Source organism: Hypomesus transpacificus, chromosome 16, assembly GCF_021917145.1.
Source record: "Hypomesus transpacificus isolate Combined female chromosome 16, fHypTra1, whole genome shotgun sequence".
Classification (NCBI taxonomy): domain Eukaryota; kingdom Metazoa; phylum Chordata; class Actinopteri; order Osmeriformes; family Osmeridae; genus Hypomesus; species Hypomesus transpacificus.
The window spans coordinates 2,215,038-2,237,334 of record NC_061075.1 but is presented as its reverse complement, the minus strand read 5'-3'; the positions used below and the strand labels follow the sequence as shown (position 1 = coordinate 2,237,334).

Genomic DNA, 22,297 nt, shown 5'->3' with positions numbered 1-22,297 from the left:
AAGAACAATAACAGTACAACGGAGGATGTATGGCCCACTTCAGAAAGGCCTTCAAGTAGCCTATTGAAAAGCAAACAAATCAGGCAAGTCTTAAAACAACATTAGCGTCTCATTTTGTATCCATCCCCCGTGGTCTTAGGGGTTGTTAACATTTCAATCATCTTAAGAGGCAGGTTCTGAACCACCTTCTTCTATGATTTGTTTGAACCACAGCCCCCCCCAAAACACTACTACTACTAATCATTTCAATGAGCAAATTCTTTTATCAGAAAGTCACACATAGGGGGGATTCGAACCTTTCAAACTCCTGATCTGCAGTCCAATTCTCTACCACTGAGCTGTAGCAATCCCCAACCTATTTGCTACACTAGCCACGGTGCACGCACAGGAAACCTGTTCTACCTGTGAGGCACCAATGCTCGGCTATTCCTCTGTGTACAGATGTTCCCATAAGCAGACCTGACAAGAAGGCAAATCTACCCTTGGGCAGCACTTGCCGCTCCAGCCCAAGAGTTCATCACAGCAGATGGGCCCTAATTGGAACGGATACGTGCAGATGCCTGGCAAAACCAAATGGATTCATCACGTCAGGCCCTAAATGAACTGATGGAGAGACTGTTTGTTTGCAGGGTAATTAGGCAGAGATGTGTTTTCATTTTGCTCATCATCCAACAATTGATCTAATAGGGAGGTCTGGAGGCCTTGGGAGAGCTGGGGATCTCCCCCAACACGCAGAGGAACAGAGAGAGCGCTTCACGACTCACTCGCCGGATAAACCGAGGTTTTGTTTGTGTGTGGGTGTGTGTGTGGGTGTGTGTGAGGGAGGGAGTGGAGGGAGAGAGGAGTCGTTTGGGATTCCGTGCTGCAAGCTGACATTCACAGCGAGTGGTTTGTGCTCCAGTCTCCCTCTCCTTTTAACAAATGGGACGGCTGTTAACATAGACTTGTCTGTTCTCATTCCCCTGAGTTTGGCACTACCAGAATGGAAGCAATGGTTTTAGGTACTCTTGTCAAGATACTTTTCTAAAGGTTGCTTTGTAAAAAATAAAATAAAATAAAAAAACACTTAAAAAAAAAATACTTTGAAAAAGGATCAATCACCTTTGAAATGAGTTATGGCTTTTGTGAAAACCCTTCGAGCTCAAATGATCAAAACAGCTTTCAAGACTACTTCACAAAAATGGAACACGCATCCCACTCCTAATGGTGTGCAGGTGTGAGGGACAGGCAGTAGTCTTGGACACAGCGGTGCTTTACCCAAATGGTCTCTGCAGCCCACCACGTCAACCACAAGCCCCCTCCTCTGCACCCTCGGCTTGTTCTAGCCTCATTCAGATTCGTACGGCAATTCTGTTTTGAGGTCCAAGAGGCTTTTAAAGTTAATAAAATATGAGAGGTTACTTTTGAATGTCGCCATGCTTTACTTAATGGAGACATGACTGCTCTCATTAAAGATCTCTTAAACAATACCACAGTCCTCACACGGCCCCATGTAAGTTAGTCATGTTTTCAATTATTGAGAACCGAGGATATGTGTAAGAACTGAAGGAGAGCGGAGGTGAAGAGATTCTGATGGTTGCAAAATGTTTCTCCCCCCCCCCCCCTCCCTAACCACAGCTGAGAGGTTATGACGCAGAACTCATGAAACTTTCAGAAATGACTATACACACCTCTGGTCCAGCTCTTCTACTTAGAAGGCTTTATGTATGTATATCGATGTGCTTGTGTGAGTGCGACTGTGTACAAGCACAAGGGTGTGTTGGTGTGTGTTTGGGACTGAGTGTCTGTGAGGTTTTGCGTGCGTGCGCCTTCATATCTGCGGATGTCTGGAAAGCCCACTCTATTTAAAACGAGGCGTTCCTGGGGGGAACAAGTGCTGATGCTGCTCTTTTGCCTCAAAGCTCTCCTTCTCCGGTTCAGTCTCTCTCTCCCTCTCTCCCTCTCTCTCTCTCTCTCTCTCTCTCTCGCTCTTTCTCTCTCTCTCTCTCTCTGCCGTGTTTGGCAGAGTGGCTTGATATCATTCATAACGCCAAACATCGTGGGCACTCTGCTTGAACAAAAGCTCTTTCTTCTTCAAAGATGCCCTGCATGAGAGTTACCCTCAGAAAAAAAGATAAAAAATTGATCAGCTTTTTTTATGTCATTTGTCCTTGTTTTTCAGCCATTAAACATGCGATTCCAACTCTAAAAAAATATAAAACTTTTAGAAGTGGACAATCCATTAATGTTAACACGCATGGCTGCATGAGTCTCTACATGCAGACTTGGGGCTTGTTCAGGTTTTAACCTATGGTGCTTGTAGTTACACCTCAGCAGTTCTGCATCATAAACCAACCCTTGAGCGATAGTTTAGAGGGGAAAATCAACGTACCGCATGCTGTATAGTGAGAGCAAATAAGTGGGCAGTTGATTGATACTGGTGGGGAGGGGGGACTGTGCTCTCTGGAAAGAGGTATACCGACTAAACATGCTGTTCGTTTGCTAAAAAATTGTCAGTCTTTGAGCATACTGTGCTGTTGAAAACAGCATATGCATTTATTGCGGAATTTTTAAGCTCAAGTTTTAATAATTTGTTTCTTTTTAATCCTTTCAAATCATCTTTCCGTGTACCTGAACTTTCCTAAAATACCAAATGGACAGGCTTGGGAACATGGAACATGGCAATCTCCTGTCGGTTCCTGTGTTCCATCCAGGGTCTATCCAGAACAGTCAAACCTGGTATCGGGTTGAGGGTGTGACCGTGCTGTCATCTCTCTGATCCTTACCTATGAGGATGAGCATGCAGACCAGCAGAGCGATGAGGGCCCCGGGGCTGAGTGAGGCGCTCATCACGTACGCCGTGGCGTTGCATGACTGGATGGCGCCGTTGTTGTCGCAGCCGCACACGTGGATGGTGAGCGTGCCTGTGGAGCTCAGGGCCGGAGGCCCGCTGTCCACCACCAGGATGGGCAGCAGGTACACGTTCTTCTCATGGCGGTTGAAGCCCGAACGCTGCGTCCTGATCCCCGCTGTGTTGTCTGGAGGCGGGAGAGGGAGGGGAGGAGGGGGAGAGGAGGAGGAGGGGGAGGAGGGGGAGAGGAGGGGGGGAGAGGAGGAGGAGGAGGGAGGAGGGGGAGAGGAGGAGGAGGGGGAGGAGGGGGAGAGGAGGAGGGGGAGAGGAGGAGGAGGAGGGAGGAGGGGGAGAGGAGGAGGAAGGGGAGACGAGGAGGAAGGGGAGAGGAGGAGTAGGGGAAGGAGGGGGAGAGGAGGAGGAGGAGGGGGAGAGGAGGAGGAAGGGGAGAGGAGGAGGAGGGGGAGAGGAGGATTAAGGGGAGAGGAGGAGGAGGGGGAGGAAGAGGGAAGAGCAGGGCGAGAGGATGGAGGAGGAGAGGATGGAGGGGGGGAGAAGAGGGAGGTGGGCAAGAGGATGGAGGAGGAGGGCGAGAGGATGGAGGAGGAGGGGGAGAGGATGGAGGAGGAGGGGGAGATGAGGAGGGGGAGAGGAGGGAGGGGGGGAGAAGAGGGAGGAGGGCGAGAGGATGGAGGAGGAGGGGGAGAAGAGGAGGGGGAGAAAAAGATACAATTCTGAGCTAGAGAACAAATCAGCGTCTTGTTGTTGATCTTGTTGACCTTGACTTCATTTGCTGTTGTTTATCTGCCCTTGGAGGATCCAGATAGCTCGACTGTACAGCTATTACACAGTTACTTATCCTAGTTTGAACCCTGATTCCCTGGAGACTGTGTGGAATTGAGCATGCAGTGCATTCATCAGCCCTTGACTTGACAACATTTCTGAATAGGATTTCTCACAACATTAAAAACAGTGAGGCTTGCATTCATTTATGAGTCATCTACAGTGATAAAAAAGACAGCTACAATGAACATGTTTGACTTTCAGAAGACAAAATGTAAATTGAAATAATATTTGTCATAAACTGAAGAAACATTTGTGTTTTTGCGAGGACATTCCAATGAGGACTTTAGAATCGTCAAACAAGCCCACAGCTGAATCGTCGGTTTTCACTGCAAAACCAGGGAATCTTTCATCTTTGCCTCAGTTAATATTCATTATGTGCTCCTTTTAGTCAAATAAAACCCTGAGAGAAAACAGGCGGCAGTTGGTGTTTGAAATGATGCCTCGGAGACGAAAGCAGCTCTCCAGGAGACCGAGACAAATGTAACAACATACACAGAAGGAGGCTTTGACAAATACAGTGAGAGCAGCCACAGTGGATGGACTTGCATACAAGGGACTGACTGGGCCATCCATCTCCAGAAGCATATATCACTGTGATCCATGCAGCCACAGCAAATCTCTGACATGTACTCTGGCACACTGTTCCCATTACCGCCCCTGCTTATGTACAGGAACTTTGCTGACTATCGCACCCGTGGCTTTGTCCTCTTGACTTTTACGACAGGACACATTGTGTAAACTCTTCTCTCTTTAAACAGGGTCAAAATCAACTTAAACACAATTTTGTTTAATTGTTGTAGACTTCCTACTTCTCCAACTACAACTGCTACTGCTACTTTTACTAATACTATTGCTATGTGCTGTTATTACATAATGTCCCATTTATTAAATGAGCTTCCCCTATTTCAGTAAAATACATTTCTACATTTAGGTATTTATGAATTCAGTTTGTAAGTCTGGGTTTGATTGAACGGCTACTGTACAACAAAGTTCAAAACAGTACTGATAAAACAACGTTTTTTTTTTTCAATGTTGAAAGTGTTTGCTGACTTTGAGACAGACACATCTTTCAAACATGGGAACATGTAGGTTGTGTCATTGTCATGAAACTCGGTTCCCTCTCGGCGTACTTTCAACATTGACTGAAAAAGTTTGGCGGCATGAAAAAGTGTCTGTTTGTCCTCCCGTGTCAGAGAGCCGAAACAGAATGCCATGTGAAGCTCCGATGGTGGAAAAAAGAGTGACAGATTGAAAGTGACAGGTTGACAAATGTGTCCATGAAAACAGACGTACAGTGGGAGGAGGGGGGAGGGAAGAGGTGGGAGGATCAAAAAAGTGTCGGTGGCTCTTTGTTTGGGGAGCCTGCGCACCAGCACCGAGCGTCATCATGAGGTGTGTCTGTCCATGTGTGTGTTTCCATTTCACTGTCACTTGTCTTGTTCTATGATGCAGAGCTTAGTGTTGGAGTGAGGACCTGTGAGTGCCATGAGGACAGCAGAGGACAGTGTGGGTGTCCCTAAGGCCGGGATTCTAGTGTGTGTGTGTGTGTGTGTGTGTGTGTATGTGTGTGTATGTGTGTGTCTGCAGTCCTTGGTGAGCGTGTGCTGACGTAGGCATGTGAGTTGTTTGTGTGTTCGTGCATGTGTATGTGTGTGGGTGGGGGGCTTATGTGTGTATGGGCATGTGGACTTGTGTGTGTGTGTGTGGATGAGGCTGCAGCACACAACCTTCTGACATTTCCCTGGCTCGCTCCCCTGACATTTTCATCGTGTCAGATCAATCTTGATTTAGCCACGTGTCACATCCACTTAGGTACACATCTCTAAACAGAGATTTGCTAACATGTAATCCCTGTTGGCTTTGCAGGGTCAACAATTGCAACAGTGAAAAACAAAGTTTTGTGTCCGAAAGTTCACATTTGACAGTTAACTAACAGTATGTATAGTCGTGTTTTTTTTATTTATCATATGCAGCACAGTAGAATGCACTTTCAAATTCCCTTTCATGGCACAAAAATGCAAACTGTTGGACGCAAGGCTATGCATGACCTTTCCGTCCTTTCGATTGGAAACTGTGCTCCATGACCCCTGACCCCCCCGGCCTCTCACCTTTGACATCCCAGAGGGTGAAGTGGCGGTTGCTAGCAGCATGGGGAGCCAGGGTGAAGTAGAAGCGATGTCCAGACTGGGGCTCGTCTCTGTCCACCACGCTGATGGTGTGGATGAGCTGAGGAGGAGAGAGGGGAGAGGAGGAAGATGGGGATGAGTTGACGAAGAACAGCAGGCCAGCTGGCAGAAGCTGACCCGGTTGGCGCAGCCATTTCGGAATAGGATGAAGTTGTATTCATTCATACGGAGACAAAAACATGCTTGCTACTCTGTATTCTGTTGAACTGGAACCCAAACACTAGATTTGCATTTCCATTTCCAACCAGACAGGTCACAACCCTGAGGTGCGCAGTATGAGGGCACACCCATTACAAATGTTAAAATAACATTCATACCCATCCTCCAATCAGAGAGGAATTTCCAAAGCAAATTTGACTGCTGTTACGTTTCCCCCCTATAAGACAGTTCAGAGATCAGTGAAGAAGGCGGGGTCTAAACAGAACGACGAGGTTCAACTATGAGGAAGGTGGTAACTGAGGAGGAGTGACTCATTTGCCACAATGTACTGCTGAACAAGCCACCTAACTTTTCACCTTGACACAACTTCTCAAAGACAGCCCTTCCTACCCCTGTGACTCTGAGGCCAAGATGCGACTACAATTTGACAAATTGCATTTTAACATCACATCAGCGGGCCTGTGACCAGTGAGAGCACCATGCTTGAACAAGTAGATAGAAAGGAAGAGAAAAAAAGGGTGTTAGCTGTTTTTTAAATTACTTGTCTATGTTACACAACAGATGGGGCCTTTTTATGTTGGACAGAGGGCCTGAAACGAGAGGGAATTCTCAGTCGTCCTAAAATCCAACCTTCCTGTTTTTACATTACATTATAGGCCTGTCAAAAAGGCTTGTGGATTTCATTTCACTTCAGGAAGTCAGCAGAAACACTAATGAGAAACTAAGACCTGACACATTTCCCAAAGCTGCATGTCTTCAGGTTATTTCTTCCTGCTGTTAAAAGGGAAAAGGGTATTCTTTATCTCAAGCTGCACCACGTAGGTACATCTAATCTGTCCCCTCAGATATTGCCTGAAATGGGATGTGAAAAATGCTTCTCGAATAAATAATTTTCCTCTGCTCTTAGGGTTCGGTCGAGTCCACATGACAAACAGCCCCAGTCCATACACTGGCACTTCTCACAAAGATTACAGCTTGGGTATTTGGAGGACAGAAATCCTTTTGTCTGGGTGATACTCAATCTGATAAGTGTTTGGGAGAATACATCAAGCTATTACACAGAGGATAGAGTCTGTTGTCTCCTCTCTTAAGGAGAGTTTCCTCACCTCACCTTTTTCAGGGTATTCTTTTAGCAATTTTTGCTTTTTTTGGTGACAGGGAGAACGACTGGAATAGCAGGGAGAGATGCAAGGGGATGACATACAGGAAATGGCCCTGGCTAGAATCGAACCAGGGCCCCTGCCTATGTGGGCCTATGTGGTATGCGCTCTATTCAACTAAGAGTTGCAGAGGGCTTTGTTAACAGAGCCATCAGACAGTTGGCTCTGTGTCACTCTACTTTTCTTTTTTTATTCATTCTCCACTCCTAGTGGTGAATAAATTCCCTCTTCTGTTTTTCATAGGGCCTCCCATGGAAATCATTTCCTGTACCTAGTCTTAATATCCTGTCTGTATATATCAATGTATTTTTTAGCAGATTTAAGTTTGAGTTCAAGGTACGCAATTGTACATTTCGGCTGGATAATGAATGGTTGTCAGGTCAAGAACACAATGTATGATTGACCCTGGTAGTTCTGAATTCTAAGCTGTATTGTAACCTATGAACATTCTTCTGTTTGATAAAGCCTATATTCCGAGAGAGTGCTCATTCACTCAACAATGTGATCTGCTGAATTAAACCTAACCCTGCAATATAATTGGTTATACTTTCTTGTTTGTTGCGCTGTGTTTATTTGGGAGCTGAGGAGATTGTGTAGGGACTTTGAACAAACTCTCGCTGTAATTTTTCCTTCAAAGGCAGCGAATATGGAAAGTTCTGTTTAAAATTCAAGCACTTTCCATCTCATCTTCTTGACTCGCACAAACAGCAAGGCGTAGGGCATACTGATGCTCGCCACCTGCAGCGCAAACACCAGCAGATCCCCCTGCAGCAACGCATCCATTCCATTCAAATGATACATTCAAATCACAGTGAGCATGGTGTGTGTAAAGAGCAGAACCAGGACATGTTTTGGGGCCTCAGACTGAGAAGGAAATACAATGCTACACAGAGTAAAAAGGTATAAACAATGAGCCCCGTTATTAGTAGAGTGATGAATATTATTGCCCGAAGAGTTTTAAAAAACAGCGGCAAGTAGAAAAAATGGAGGCAGCCGTGGTGTGGGTTCTATGACAATGCCCAAGGTAAAGTAATTCTCGGTGAAGCAGCATCTTCACGGGGAGAGAGGAAAGAGAGCTGGAACAAGTGAGGAAGAGAGTGTGTGGGAGTTTTTTGAGCAGCCAAAACAAGCTTTCCCTCAAGCATAACACCTAATTAGATTTATATCTAACCGTCCCCTTGTCTGACCCCCTTACATCTCCAGCAGGCCTGAAAAACTCCAGGGGTAAACTTTTCCCCAAAGTAGCCCATCTTCAGAGGGGTCACCTGGGGGTCAGGGTCCTGGAGAGGGTGGCTGAGTTCTCATTTGAGGGACTAATCTCCTTCTTCACAGACCAACCTCGGGAAGGGCAGGACGAGCGAAATCAACAAGAGGAACAACAACAACAACAAGAGGTTTCCTTTTAAGAGGAAACGTTTTAAAGAGCAGCTGTGTCTACAGGAGATAAAGCTTTTGCAATGATGAGTTTGTTCAAAAGCAGTTAGCGTACGGTCGATGTTTTATTGTGCTCGAGACAGACATTAATGTTGAATGTATTTGGTATGTCTGTATGCCCACACTGTTCAGCCTGCAGTGTGAGGAGCTGAACCTGTGTTTTGTGTTTTTCAATAAAGTAATAATAAATAAGTAATAATAAAGTATAAAAGCATTTGTGGCCTGAAGTTTACAGGCTCCAAGTTATAAACCAATGCAACGGTAGTAAGCATAACCCAATCTTAAAGTTTATGTGTGAAATGCTGTGGAAGTGGTGCCATCATGCTCAGGGCCGGACTTAGGGCGGTGGGGGCACCTGGGCTTGGGTCAATTTTCGGGCCCTACCAACTATAGGCCTACATGACTTTGAATAGAACAAAATGATACACAAGTTATATGTATTTAGAGCTGCACGATTCTGGATAAATTAAGAATTAAATAGAGATCATGATTCTGAACAAACAACTAAACAAAATAACATAATGTATGTTAATTGCTGAAGTCTATTTAAAGTGTTTAATTAATTTAAATTATACCATGGTCTGGGTGAATACTCAGCCAGTAGTTCAGTAGTTCCAGCAAAACTGTTAACCATTCTAAATTATTGAGGGACAATGACATGGCTCGATAGCTGGCTAGTCTTGATGTTAAACATACTGTCAAATTATAATTACTGTTTGGATAATATGTCAACTTTGATGCGATCATCTCACATCCATTTGCTATTCAACTCGCTACACAGGCTGCAGCCGTACTGTAGCCTAGTACTAGTATATGGCCGATACCTTGTTAGTGAAAATCTTGATATTGATTTGGGGACCATGACATGGCTTGTTAGGTAGCTAGTCTTCTTGTCAAACATATTGTCAAATTATATTTATTGTTTGTCAACCGTACACAATATTCTTGTTTATGAATCTTGGTAGCATAACTTAGCTTTCTAGCTAATAGCTCATTCCTCCGCTGTACGTAAACGGGCGGGGCCCCCTACAGGACAGGGCCCATGGGCTGTAGCCCAGTCAAGCCCAATGGTAAGTCCGGCCCTGATCATGGTTGATTGCACTGCTTTAAGAAAAACTACTACTCATTCCAATTGTGTTTCACGCAGTGTTAATCCTTGGGAGTGATAACACACTTGGCCATCAGTCTGTTTGTTTGCACAGCGATCAGTCGGAAGTTGTCGTAAAAGTCCTTGTTTCCACTCTCAAGAGAGAGTCAGACTATCTGCTTTGAACTGTAAGTATACTTCGGTGCCAGTCTTTGGATGTACTTGTATGTGTGTTTGTCAGTTACTGTGTGTACAAAAAAGTGTGATTCATGGGGCCTCACATTAGTCATCGGAGTCTTACCTACTCAGGGCAGGGTGTGGGGGGATTGGGGGAGACAAGGGAAAGGGGAGTGGAGGGGGGCGGGGGGTTTTGCTCAGGCGGTATGTCGCCGTGACCCATTTGCCTGGCTTGGAGACGTCTGCACAGAGTTGACAGGCCTCCCTACCCGGGGCCATTCCCCAGCATTCGCCTTTCCACCCTGCCTTTTCCTGCACACACGGCCCTCTATGATATCTGTCCCTCTGCATTCAGTCACACAAATACCAAAGGGTGGATGGGAGAGAGGGGCGGAGGGCAAGAGCCGCTTCACGTGTCAATCGGTTATGGGAGGGAGAGGAGGACATTGCCAGATGGGCACAGAGACATGGAATCAGAGGACATCGGGGTTGAGGGTTGAGAGAATAGCAATGTCCCAAACAATACAAACTGTCAGCTGGCTGAGCTATAGTTTGTATAGAACCTTTTAGTTACCTTTCCCAAACGCCCGAGCTTTGGCACGAAGTGTTTTGTCTGAGAGAGCACTTACAGTAACGGCTTTTACGCTCGGAGCCCAAGTCGACCCGGAAAGTAAACCGATAACAAACTCATTGGAACTGTTTCCTGCAGCCCCGTGGGTTAAATAGAACGGCACACGCTGAAGCCATAACTCATGTGGAAGCTGCAGCCAGGCAGCTGCAGTGTCTCTGTTGGACCAGTCCCTGTGTACTCACCTTAAGATCCCGGTTGAAACAGACAGTAAATAATGAAACGCTCATGCAACATTGTGTCACCCCCCCTTGGCGTGAACCCTAAACCCCCCGAGCTAAAGCAGCTTAGCTCGTGTCACCCAAGTCTTTTATTTACTTCCAGGGGCCACTTTCTTCCGCCTGTCTTTAGACAAACAAAACTGTGCCATGTAGCCAAGCCTCAAATTGGATCAGACTGAATGCAGTTAAAGGATTAGGCTAATCTGATTTCCGCCGCAGCGCCACCAAACCTGAGCCACGGAGCTAACCTGGCGAGGAGGCCTGTGTGACAGCACAGGAGACAGGGCTGATGAAAAGCTCCTCATTAGCTTGGTAAACTGTGGGCTGAGCTGACAGACGCTAGGATGACAGGGAACCTCGGACCCATGTGTGGTTTGTGTGTTTTTGTTTGTTTGTTTGTGTGTGTGTGTGTGAGTGAGTTTATATGTGTGTGTGTTTTAACACCTGCGAGGTGTGTATGTTAATCTGTCTCACAGGCTCAAATGTGATGTTCTAAACATTTGACCAGATTCTAGAAATCAGAAAAAAAACAAACGCCAAAATCAATCAGCAGCCAAACAGTCCTGTGGACTGACATGACCGGGCTGGACCATAGCCTACACAACCAATGTTTGCCTTGTACAGCAGGTGTAAGAAAAATGGAGGTAATTATGCCCGGTTTCGAAAGGTGCTCCTTCGCCCAAGTCATCAAATTGATTAATAGGCTTCTAGGGAATGGAAAGCAAAATGGAAGCACATATTGCATGCACACAGTACTCATGCAGACTCCTAGCACTCCTGCACTCTGGCTGAGAAAGAAATAGCAGTATTATTATAAAATAAAGTATTCCTGGAAAGTAAGAGCATTTCCTCTGGCAGGCTGTAGCTAACACGGCGCTGGGTTATATCATGACCCTCCACCGCTGTAGAGCATCTTGGGAGGATTAAGATAGAGCAGAGATACATGTTTATTCATGCTTATTTAGTTCATGAAACCATTACCAGGTCACACTCTGCCCTTTGGGCTGGATTCCCCAGAGGTATATTATCTCTCATGTTTGCAAATACTCTCTGTTAGCATCTGGTGTAGTACAGTACTGTAGATGCTATGCAACTATAGATTTCTGGAAACAGGAAACCTCCTCAAGTATCCTTGTTCTCTGTTTAAGATCAACGTACTACATTTTTTTGTGTGTGAGAAATCTATACCGCATGACATTCTTGTACAGTACCGTCCTTATAATTAGTTAATTGAGACATTGATTCATTGGTCTCTAAGGGATTGAGCACACTCTATAAGGAAGCCCCATCCATCCCAATACACAAAAGCTGGTAGTTCAGACACAAAAAACTAAGAAGGATTCAGGCCAAGCCTGGATCAATTTAAAGTTCAAACTAAATGCTGTATTGCTTGCAGTTCTAAGGTGCTACAATTGCTGAAACCAACTGCACACTCGATTTCACATATTTCACATTGAGTCTTTTCTTTCCATCATGTCCATCCCAGCGATTGAGAGGCGGGCAACACCTATTAGAAACCCTCCGACGCAAACAGGCACGTTTTTATACTATCTGACCAGTCGGACTTAGAAAGAAGGAGAAAGAGAGAAAGAGAGAGAGAGACAATAAGAGAGCGAGAGAGCGAGAGAGAGAGACAATAAGAGAGAGAGAGAGAGAGAGAGAGAGAGAGAGCGCGAGAGAGCTAAAGTAAGTGCTTTTTGCATCTGTGTTTGAGGAGTGTGTCGACGTTGGCCCCCGTTCATAATTGCGGCGCGTGTACGCTTCCATGTCTCCCGCTAATGAAAGCGCAGTGGAGCTCCAAGCAGTGGGAGTCAGTCAGGATGTGTGCCGTAAGACTGATAGGCCTGCCCGTGATTATGTGTTGAAGGTTAATGCGGCCTTGCAGATGGGGGGGAAGGAGAGAGGTGGGAGAGCGATCAGACCAGACAATGTTCTTGGGAGACGTGATGGCACAGAGGGCCATGAGCAGTAAAGAGAGTGTGGATCAAGAGGAGAGAGGCCTAAGCCTCATTACACATGTAAATGTAGCTTTCAGCGTGGAGCCCTGTCTTTAAAAGTCCTGTTCTTTAATTATTCCTTTGCTCTGCACATAGTAATTGGCTCCCTCTGAGCCAGGGGCCTGTTGACTGTGAAAGGAAAATAAAGCACCCTAATGGCTCTGTCCATTTTTAATGATAGTCAAGATGTGACTCGGGATAAAAAGAGAAACTGTAAGATCTAACTGATGTCTTCATTCTTAAGGTCCCTGACGTTTAAATGCTGACAGATTATGTTCCATTTTTTTTTCTTCCTTCCAACCATTCTTGCAAAGTCCACAACCTTTGGATTATGTAGTCTTAATACCTCTCGATACGGACTGTTGAGTATTACGGCATTATAAGGTTGACATAAGCACCACTGGCTTACAAGAGATGAAAGACACTGAAAGACTGGCTGAAGCTCTGCAATTCCCTCGGAAAAGCACTGGCTCGCAACCTTCTTTGGCAACAAATGTGTTATGTTTGTTATAATAGATAATTGTTACAAAAACAGATTGCAGACAGAAAACCTTTATAAGTTTGTGTTTCATTTTGTACTTCATATTTAATAATAACCTTTCATCTAAATCCTGCATCAAAAACACACATAAATACCCATTTTGGCACTAGCATTCCTTTGGCAAATAGTACTCGTGTCCTAAACAGAGTTTATAAATTGCCTTTGGAACAAAGTGTCAGATAGATCATGCTGTCCAATTGAAAAAGATCCAAAGCAGAAACAAGCCGATAATGAAACCATTCTGACAAGGAGGGAAGGTGATTGGCTCGGCACTAAAAACACAACAACAAAAACTGATTGTTCCACCTCAATGCTGCCAGGCTCTCTCAGGAGACAAGCCCCTCAAAGATCATCTACCGCAAGGCAGAGGGAAGAAAATCCACATTTAGATTCTTGGACATGTTTCCATCAGCTTCAGGCAAACAGCTGACCACCTCTGGAACCATCCTCTCAGACAGGAAACTCCAAACTCCTGAGTAAAGACCATGATCCCACCCCATCGCTCTGCGGTCGGCGCTCTCACCTGTCCAGGCTTGGCGTCCTCACATATCGAGGTCTCGTAGGGCGTGGCCAATTCGGGAGGGTTGTCGTTCACGTCCAGGATACGGATGCTCACTGCCGAGTGAGACACCTGGGCCTCGTTATCTAGTGAGGAGACCACACACAGAACAGCATACAAGGTTATCTCGTGAGGAGACCACACACAGAACAGCATACGGGGTTATCTCGTGAGGAGACCACACACAGAACAGCATACGGTGTGATCTCGTGAGGAGACCACACACAGAACACCATACAGGGTTATCTCGTGAGGAGACCACACACAGAACAGCATACAGGGTTATCTCGTGAGGAGACCACACACAGAACAGCTACAGGGTTATCTAGTGAGGAGAGCACACACAGAACAGCATACAGGGTTATCTAGTGAGGAGACCACACACAGAACAGCATACAGGGTTATCTAGTGAGGACACCACACACAGAACAGCGACAGGGTTATCTAGTGAGGAGACCACACACAGAACAGCATACAGGGTTATCTAGTGAGGAGACCACACACAGAACAGCTTACAGGGTTTGGAATGGACCTGGGATAGAATAAGAGTATGTTCCCCAGTGCTGATCAGGACTGACCCAGTTGTTACAGTAAGAAGGTAGACCCGGTGGTACTGTAGAGTACTCTCTGTGGTCTCTAATTACAAATGTGGTATAGACAATGTTCGTACTATAGACACAGCATACTCAAAATTCAATGGAAAATCAACACAGCACAGACTCTTTTCCGACACTCATTTCACAGCACAGCTGTGTGCTGAAAGAGAATGATGAAAAGCCCAATTCTATGACATGCAACATTTCCACAATGACGCCTTCAGTTGGTTTGTACGAGCACTGACAGCCTTATCCGTATTGTAACATGTTGAAATCACCTCCAATATAATTAATCAATAAATAACTGAACAGTTCTTGAAACAAGTGAGGGACGCCCTAATGAGACAAATCAAATCATTGTTTTCCTAGCATGCCCTCACTCTACACACACCAGGACCCACGCCAGCACTGTCGGGGACACAACAGGAGACGAATGATGAGGATAGAATCAAATGAGAGATTCAATAATCTCTGGTACGTTATTTCTAATCATGTCCCTTCTTAAATGGATGAATGATCACATATAATAAAGCCCCAGACCTGTTCATGTGGAAGCTTTCACAACAAACTACGTGTTTTTTTTACGAACGAGAGAAAATGGCATCATTTGCACAATCAGAGCCCTACTCCAAATAAACATCACTTCTACTTGAATCAAATTCTTCTTTTTTTTGATTACTCATGCTGATGTTTCCAGTTTGCAAAGTGTGGATCTCCCTCCCAGTTCGAACGAGTCCTCTCAACATCTCCACCAGGTTTAGTCCATCAACACTGAATTCACAGGACACATAGCTAATTACTGTACCATCAGAGGCACCATGGGTACAAAACAACAGTCCACAGCTGTTGCGTCTTCATGTAATTTGGACCATTGTGGACCATTTGCAACAAAGACGGCCAGGTGGTGCGTGGTTTAATCTCCCTTCAGTGTGAAGCAGACGTACAGACAGACAGATGGATCAGCACAAACAGCAAAGTATTAGGACTGACACACAGACAGACTGACACACAGACAGACTGACACACAGACAGACTGACTGACTGATTGCACTTCCAGCCGCAGCGCCCATTGCCAACAGCCTCCTCCTTCCTTCCATCTCCAATGCACAGCGGTGTCGGAGCTACTAATGAGAACACTGGGCTTTACTAATAGCATAATCCTCACATCAATGCAGAATTTTAATTGACTGCCTTTTGCCCGGGCAGCATAAATCTAAATGGACGGAGCAACCCGGCACTATCTCTTCTAATGCAGCCCTCCTCCACAACCCCAAAGAGCCGAAATAAAAACAGCAATCAGATGGACAGTTTACATCTCCATCTTCGGACGAGCAAACAGCTTCAGCAGAGGACAGAAGGCCGGCATCTGATACCCTCATCCTCAGATGAGTCAAACTGTCCCCAACCTATCTTCCAGTACACGGCTGGGGATTTGTCGACGGCTGACTGAAAATGCAGACTCGGCCTCCTTAAAACACTTACCGGATGTTACGAATCTTGGTGGAGCATATCTGTCTGGCAGTGAATGACTGTGACATATCATATTCGGGGAGTCTGTGGTGCTCAAGCACACTAAGGGAACAGCCCTGCTAGGCGATCAAACTGTTATATGGCTATAAGAGCTTCATTCCAGGGGGGGGATACAGCTTGTTTTAAATGTCAGGGCGGTCAACAGGGACATGCGGGTATGAAAGTATTCCATGTCACTGTGGAGGAAATTGGGATTTCCTGTGTGCTTACATTATTGACTAATCAATAGAACCAGCCATTGGATACTAGCAAGTATGTTCTCATGTGAGCTTGATATTAATAAGAGTAGATTGTGTCTGCGTCAGGGTTATAGATGTTTGGCATCAGGGGAAAGTACTGGGTAAACGTCCCTTGTCATGATTACAAGGAGAGCTCCAATTATGATCTCTCTAGTCTGAGAGTGGTCATGGGTTGGGAGCTCTTTCTCTAAAACTGTTGAGAATGTCCTGACTGCCTGACTGTCATTATCTATATTTACATTCTTGTGCCCTATAAAAGATGGTCCTCCGGCCTTCAGGGTGGAGAGAGACATGATTGAGACCTATAAGCCTGGTGTTGTGTTGTCATTTACGGTCAGAGGTCTGGTTTTCTCTCCCAATCTGCAGATTGATAATACTTATTACAAATCCACAACTCAACTGAACTTAGTCACTCCGTTTATGAAGACGCAGACTTAACACGTTCTTCATCAGTCACTCTCACTGTGTCTCCAATCAAAACCTCAAGGTCCCTACAAAGCAGAGTCAATGCCCATCGTCCATAACTCAATAGTTCTGCATCATCATTGTCCATAACTCGATATTCCTGCATCATTTAACAACCGATACAGGATGCCATAACCGTTTACACGACCATTATGGAGAACAAACCATGCAGTCTTCTTCTCTTCCCATCCGTGGCTTGATGGTAGCAGACAGTCCAGTCAGTCCATACTGTCAAATATATAACTGCACATATAACTACAGTCTATAACTATCAATAAGTACAGCATATAACCATATACAACTACGTTCCTTATACCCTCCAGTACAGACAGAGTCAAAGAGAAAGACACTGATTATCAGCAGCAATTCCTACAATCCTACGAATACCATCGACTGCACTGCAAGCGAACCCTTTGGCATCTCCGCAGCCTCCTCTGAGCGCGAGTTGTTGATCGTGAGGACATTTGATAGATTGTCCAAGCGTAGACTGGGGGAGCACAGGTCACAGAGGCGGGCTCCCCATGACGCATCATCTGTCTTCGCTGCGCTCCGAGACATCCTCCTCACTCCGAATACCATTACTGAATTAATCCGACTCGCTCCTTTTCATCATCCTTGGCCCCCTGCCTGCAAATACAATCACTTCCTCTTTTGGTTTGGTATAATTTGATCCCTCGTATGAGGTGCTTTATCGGTCAGCTGTGTATTGTACTCAAACTAATGAGGGCTCTTGGTGTTTTTTTTTGTTTTTTGTTTTTACAGTGGTCAAAGTTTCATCAAGAGGAGAAACTTGAGTCCTTACATATTCTGCAGCAGTTTTTTTTATCTATGATACATTGCTCCATTTAGCCATCGCCCACACAAAACTTTTCTTCCGGGATGACGTTTTAGAAACAGTAGTTTAGAAGGTTTAGAAGTTTCTTCAATCTGACTGCATTTTAACATGCACTAATCTGGCTGCGGGTCTAATCATAGTACCATCTTTGCTGTCTACCCGATATGAAATGGTGTGTTGAATTCTTTGGAGCGAAAAATAGATTTGTTGACCTCTCTGAAGCCTCTCTCTGAATGGGAAAGCACCCATTCAAAAGACTGTCTGGGTGAAGCAGCATGTATTAGACAGTTGTTTGGAAATGACCTATCAACTCTATTTCAAACTGTGCTCTCTTTAGGAGTGAACTCTTTTAGCTTAACCAAACGAGTTTGTCATGCCCCTCAGTTCATACACTAGATATTGAAGAATGTAATCTGCACCTACATACTGATGAGTGGTCCATGCATCTGCGTTCTCTGTTTGCTATTGACAGATGACTTGGCTCTTCCTAAACTGCGAGTTGCTTTTACCATTATACAGACATCACTCATCGGGCTAAAACTCGTATGGTATAATGATCAAATAGAATAGAAATAATATCAGTTGATGTGCGTTTTAATACTGTAGATGGTGCTCTCACCGAACGCGTATCTTACCTGGGTATGTACTTAAATGGTGCACTTTCATCAAAAAGCATGTTATGGGTGAGCGGCTCTACAAATTGAGATTTAAATGAGGAGTTTTCTATGTAAATAGATGATCTCAGGACTGTCTGCAGTCCACCTTGAGGCTAGTTCCACCTCCTCTTGTATTTTTTGCCTGTATAGCCAGTGTTTCTTTTTTCCAGTTATCTGTCTTAAAATACCGGTTTCGCAATATAATATCATCCTCACTATCTCAGGTCGGTGAAATGATGTGTCACTCTCACCTCCCAGATAGGAAGTCACAGCGACAGGCATCTGTCAGTACATGCACCAATGACAGGGTAGGTAAATGATCCTCCTGTTACTCGTGACACACACACACACAGACACACAGACATACACACACAGACAGACACACACACACACATACAGACACACACACACACACACAGACAGACACACGTACAGTCACTGGGGAGCAATAAGAAACAATGTAGGTGCTTTCCCTTCTATCTTAGAAAGTTTTCACACATCCAAGTTGACCTCTTTACACTTCACTAATTACACATTGTGGGGGAAAAATAAACAGTTGGGAAACAGGAAAGCCTGAATGTTTGGCTACTCTCAAGCTCTGCTCTTCGACACGCCCAGGAGTAGATGAGGCAGCGGCGTTAAGAAACGTTGCGAGAGTTCTGATTAAGTCAACCATTCACTCTCTTTGTCGGGGCTTCTCTCTAACGCGACGGTGGCAAGCAGGAAAGGCTTTATCAGTCGCAACACAGCGCTGTGTTTAAGGCGTGATACTGGAGAAAATGTCTGCTTTCTCACACCCTTAAATGGTCAATTAACATTAAAAAGTGCCTATGACATAATGGCATGCACAAAGCTAGTGAGAGCACAAAAGCAAACAATTTGTCTTGAGAATTACAGCTCCAAGCAACCGTTGAATGATTCGCAAACTCATTTATTCTGACTGTTTGTGTGGAAAGTTTGCTTGGAGAACTACATTGGGTGCACAATCTGTGGGGTGGGCGCAATTCGAAACAACATAATACCTCAGATTTCTGGAACCTGTCTTGTGTATGCACTGTGGTAAAAGACTGGGAACAAAAACAAGATGCGGAACACAGCGCTGCAGTGATGAAACACTGTTGTTTTTCTGCCGCGCCTTCATCTTGTGTGGGCAGGTTGATATCACGCCAGATGCAGAACGCAATCTTTCTTGTGCTTTCAATACAATCCCAAAATCACTTCATCTGTTCAAGATTGGAGAAAGGGCTGTGTGCCAGCTAGTCTAACTCTCCTCTCCAAACCTAACATGTTCTGGGGCAGTAATAACTCACCACCTGTCGCTCCTCTGTCTGGTTATTAATGTATGTGTTCATTCTCTTTGTCATAACACATGTATGAAGCTAGATTAAGTCCTTTTGCCCATATTGTTATTTCATTTCTGTCAAATGATGACAGCTTTTAGCTGATATCAAAATGCAATGTTTTTCTGTCATCCAAAAATAAACAATCCCAGTCAAACATTAGCAACACAGGAGAAGAATACAAGCTGTCAAAACTGATACATGCTGATTGTGGATGAAGGGGAAAAAATAAGAAAAAAACTATATATTTGAGAAGTAAACAAGTTTCTTTTCTCGCAAGTGTCCTCCAGTCAGATCCGCGTACCTGCTTCCACTGCGGTCACAGTGATGTTGTGCCAACCAGCCGTCTCTCTGTCAAGAATCTTGCCCAGAGTGATGGCACCCGATACTGGATCAATGTGGAAGATCTGCTCCTGGTCTGTGCTACGGTCTATAGTGAACCTGTCGGAGAAAGAGAAGGAGAGGACACATCAATGTAAAGTACGCTGAAATCCAATTCTGAGTTCTCCACTTGGCTTTTACAGCACCGGGATCTTCTACGGTCTTGGCAGGTTGAAATCACGGAACAGTCAATTAACATTTCAGCAACCATCGATGGCGGTGGAAATAATTGGATGCTTTTTCTCAGAAACCTGTAAAATGTGAAAACCATTATAGATGCTACTTTACAGTAAGTAAGTACGCAGCAGAGGCTTTGCGAAGGTTTCAAGTAATACAAAATAAAAAAACTCCATTGGTATAGATAATTACTTCCAAATCCTTTAAGTATCCACAAAATAGTTTATTTTTGAAATCATAATGTATCTCAGTAAATATCCCTGGTCCACAATCCCAATGTGAAATCAGCCACTTCAGCCTGAACACAGCATTCCCCCCTTGTGATAAATAACCAAGCCAAACTAAATAAACCCATATTTCTACAAACAGGACTCTATGTCCTCGAGGCAAGCTGGCCTCATCGCTCTGGGCCTGGAGCCCCCTTGGCGTGAAACCAGAGCCCTCCTGAGCACGGCCCGGTGGCAGGGGGGTTTGAGCAAATGCCAGGGCTTTGGGGCTCTATAGGTGCCTGAGACAGCTCTGTCCAATAGAGATGATGAAAGTGGTACGGATGGGCATGGCCCCTCGCCACTGGCCGCCAGACACCCAGTGCCAGCCTTGCCAACTCGCGGGCGGCGGCGCTGCCACAGTGTTGTACTTTATTACACCTGGAGCACTTTCAGTTCAGCCTCATGCATTTTTAATGGCGGTAATTTGCACAGCCTGTGTGTGTCGGTGTGTGTGAGGCTCCCGTTTCCCCCTTCGTCCCTCCAGTTGTTCCTTCTATTCCTCGCTCCGTGATCTACGAGGTGGCACTCATGTACTGGATGGGATTATATTCTTTTCTAGCATAAACATTCATCTGAAAGTCAACACAAGAATGTGGGGTTAGTGCTAGCGGTGAGCAAGCACGGTGACCTGTTACTGTAGGGGTGTACTGTAGCCACCGGCAAGGGGAAATTGAGGTATTCTCAGTGCTGTTGCTCTGATACTGCTAGGAGGCTGTCCTGGATGGATTTTGTGTCAACTGCAGTCAGAAGATATGCTTAAACTACTGCTTGAAATAGTGAACACAACAAGAGCACACCGAGGTAACATGAACAGTGAAAGTTGCCCGCAGTGTCCTCATTTGGGGTGTATCATTGAATGGTAAAACATGTTTTCATTGAATTACCAACCACACGTTACCTGACAGGTGCGTTCTCCATGTCGGGGTCCTTTGCTGTTATAATCCCCACCACAGCGCCCAGCTTGACGTCCTCCTGCACCTCCAAGATGGTGCCCTCAGGGGGTTGGAAAATGGGCGGCTCGTCCGTGTCCGACACGCTGACCCGAACAATAGTCTGGTCCCGGAAGGAGCCGAGGTCCACGAAGCGAGGGTCGACGTGCTTGTTGACCGCCTCCACCACCACGTTGTGAGTCCGTTTGCTCTCAAAGTCCAGGGGCTGGACCACAGAGGACAGAGGAGAGGGAGTCAACTCTGGACTAGGAGTCAGAATGTCCATGCACGTGCTTGGAAAAATCCTCTGAGTCTTGAGGAGCCTACTGCCTAACCCTACCTTTTTGATGGTGATGACCGCCTCCTGTGTGTCGCCGTCCGTGGTGACCTTGAACAGCTCCCCTCCCTCCTGGTCTTTAATCAGGTAGCTCATGTCCGTGTTCTCCCCCATGTCCGCGTCCGTGGCGATGACCCTGCCCACCGAGGTCCCCACCGCCGCCCCCTCCGACACCGAGAACTGGTACATCTCTGACGGGCCGGCGGTGCGGGAGGAGGAGGTCGGAAAGGAGAAGAGAGGAGCGAGGAGAACGAGCGAGAGAGAGAGAGAAGGGGGTAGAAGGAATCACAATCAAGAAGATGAAAAGTTAGGGAACAGAAAGTCTCAAAGGGTAAGGATGAAGAGGATGGGGAGGATGAGGAGAAGGTGGAAGGGTAGAGGGGAGTCGGGGAACAGAAGTTCAGTACGAAAAAGGAAAGTCAGGAGACAAGAGAAGAAGAGAAAGGGGAGAAACCGAGTGGGAGGGGTGTGTGGGAGGGAGGGGGGGTAAGAAACCTGCATTAAAGATTCATTCCTAGCGTTAGCACAAAGTCCATTGTATTGCAGAGTTAAGGCAAAAAAATAAAAAAATAACACACAAGCAGCAGACAGGCACTCTCAGTCAATAGATACCAATTAGCCAAGTCATGCAACCGTTGCCACCCCCCCCCTGTGTGATCTTAAACCCTGCTGTCCTCCCAGATCACCTTCCCATTGAGCTGGGCTCCGTTGGTGCCGG

At 45.6% G+C, this 22,297-nt stretch overlaps 1 protein-coding gene across 1 annotated transcript in view; it reads right to left on the bottom strand.

The window, feature by feature from the left end:
* The window catches only part of LOC124478750 (cadherin-22-like), a 69,426-nt gene that overhangs the window by 4,279 nt on the left and 42,850 nt on the right, over positions 1-22,297 (bottom strand). Inside the window, exons 6-11 of the mRNA XM_047037168.1 lie at positions 21,583-21,770; positions 21,212-21,468; positions 19,791-19,927; positions 13,790-13,911; positions 5,785-5,902; positions 2,766-3,017 (exon numbers count right to left, since the gene is read on the bottom strand). Coding sequence (XP_046893124.1) covers positions 2,766-3,017; positions 5,785-5,902; positions 13,790-13,911; positions 19,791-19,927; positions 21,212-21,468; positions 21,583-21,770 — 1,074 coding nt within the window. The remainder of the gene's footprint in view (positions 1-2,765; positions 3,018-5,784; positions 5,903-13,789; positions 13,912-19,790; positions 19,928-21,211; positions 21,469-21,582; positions 21,771-22,297) is intronic.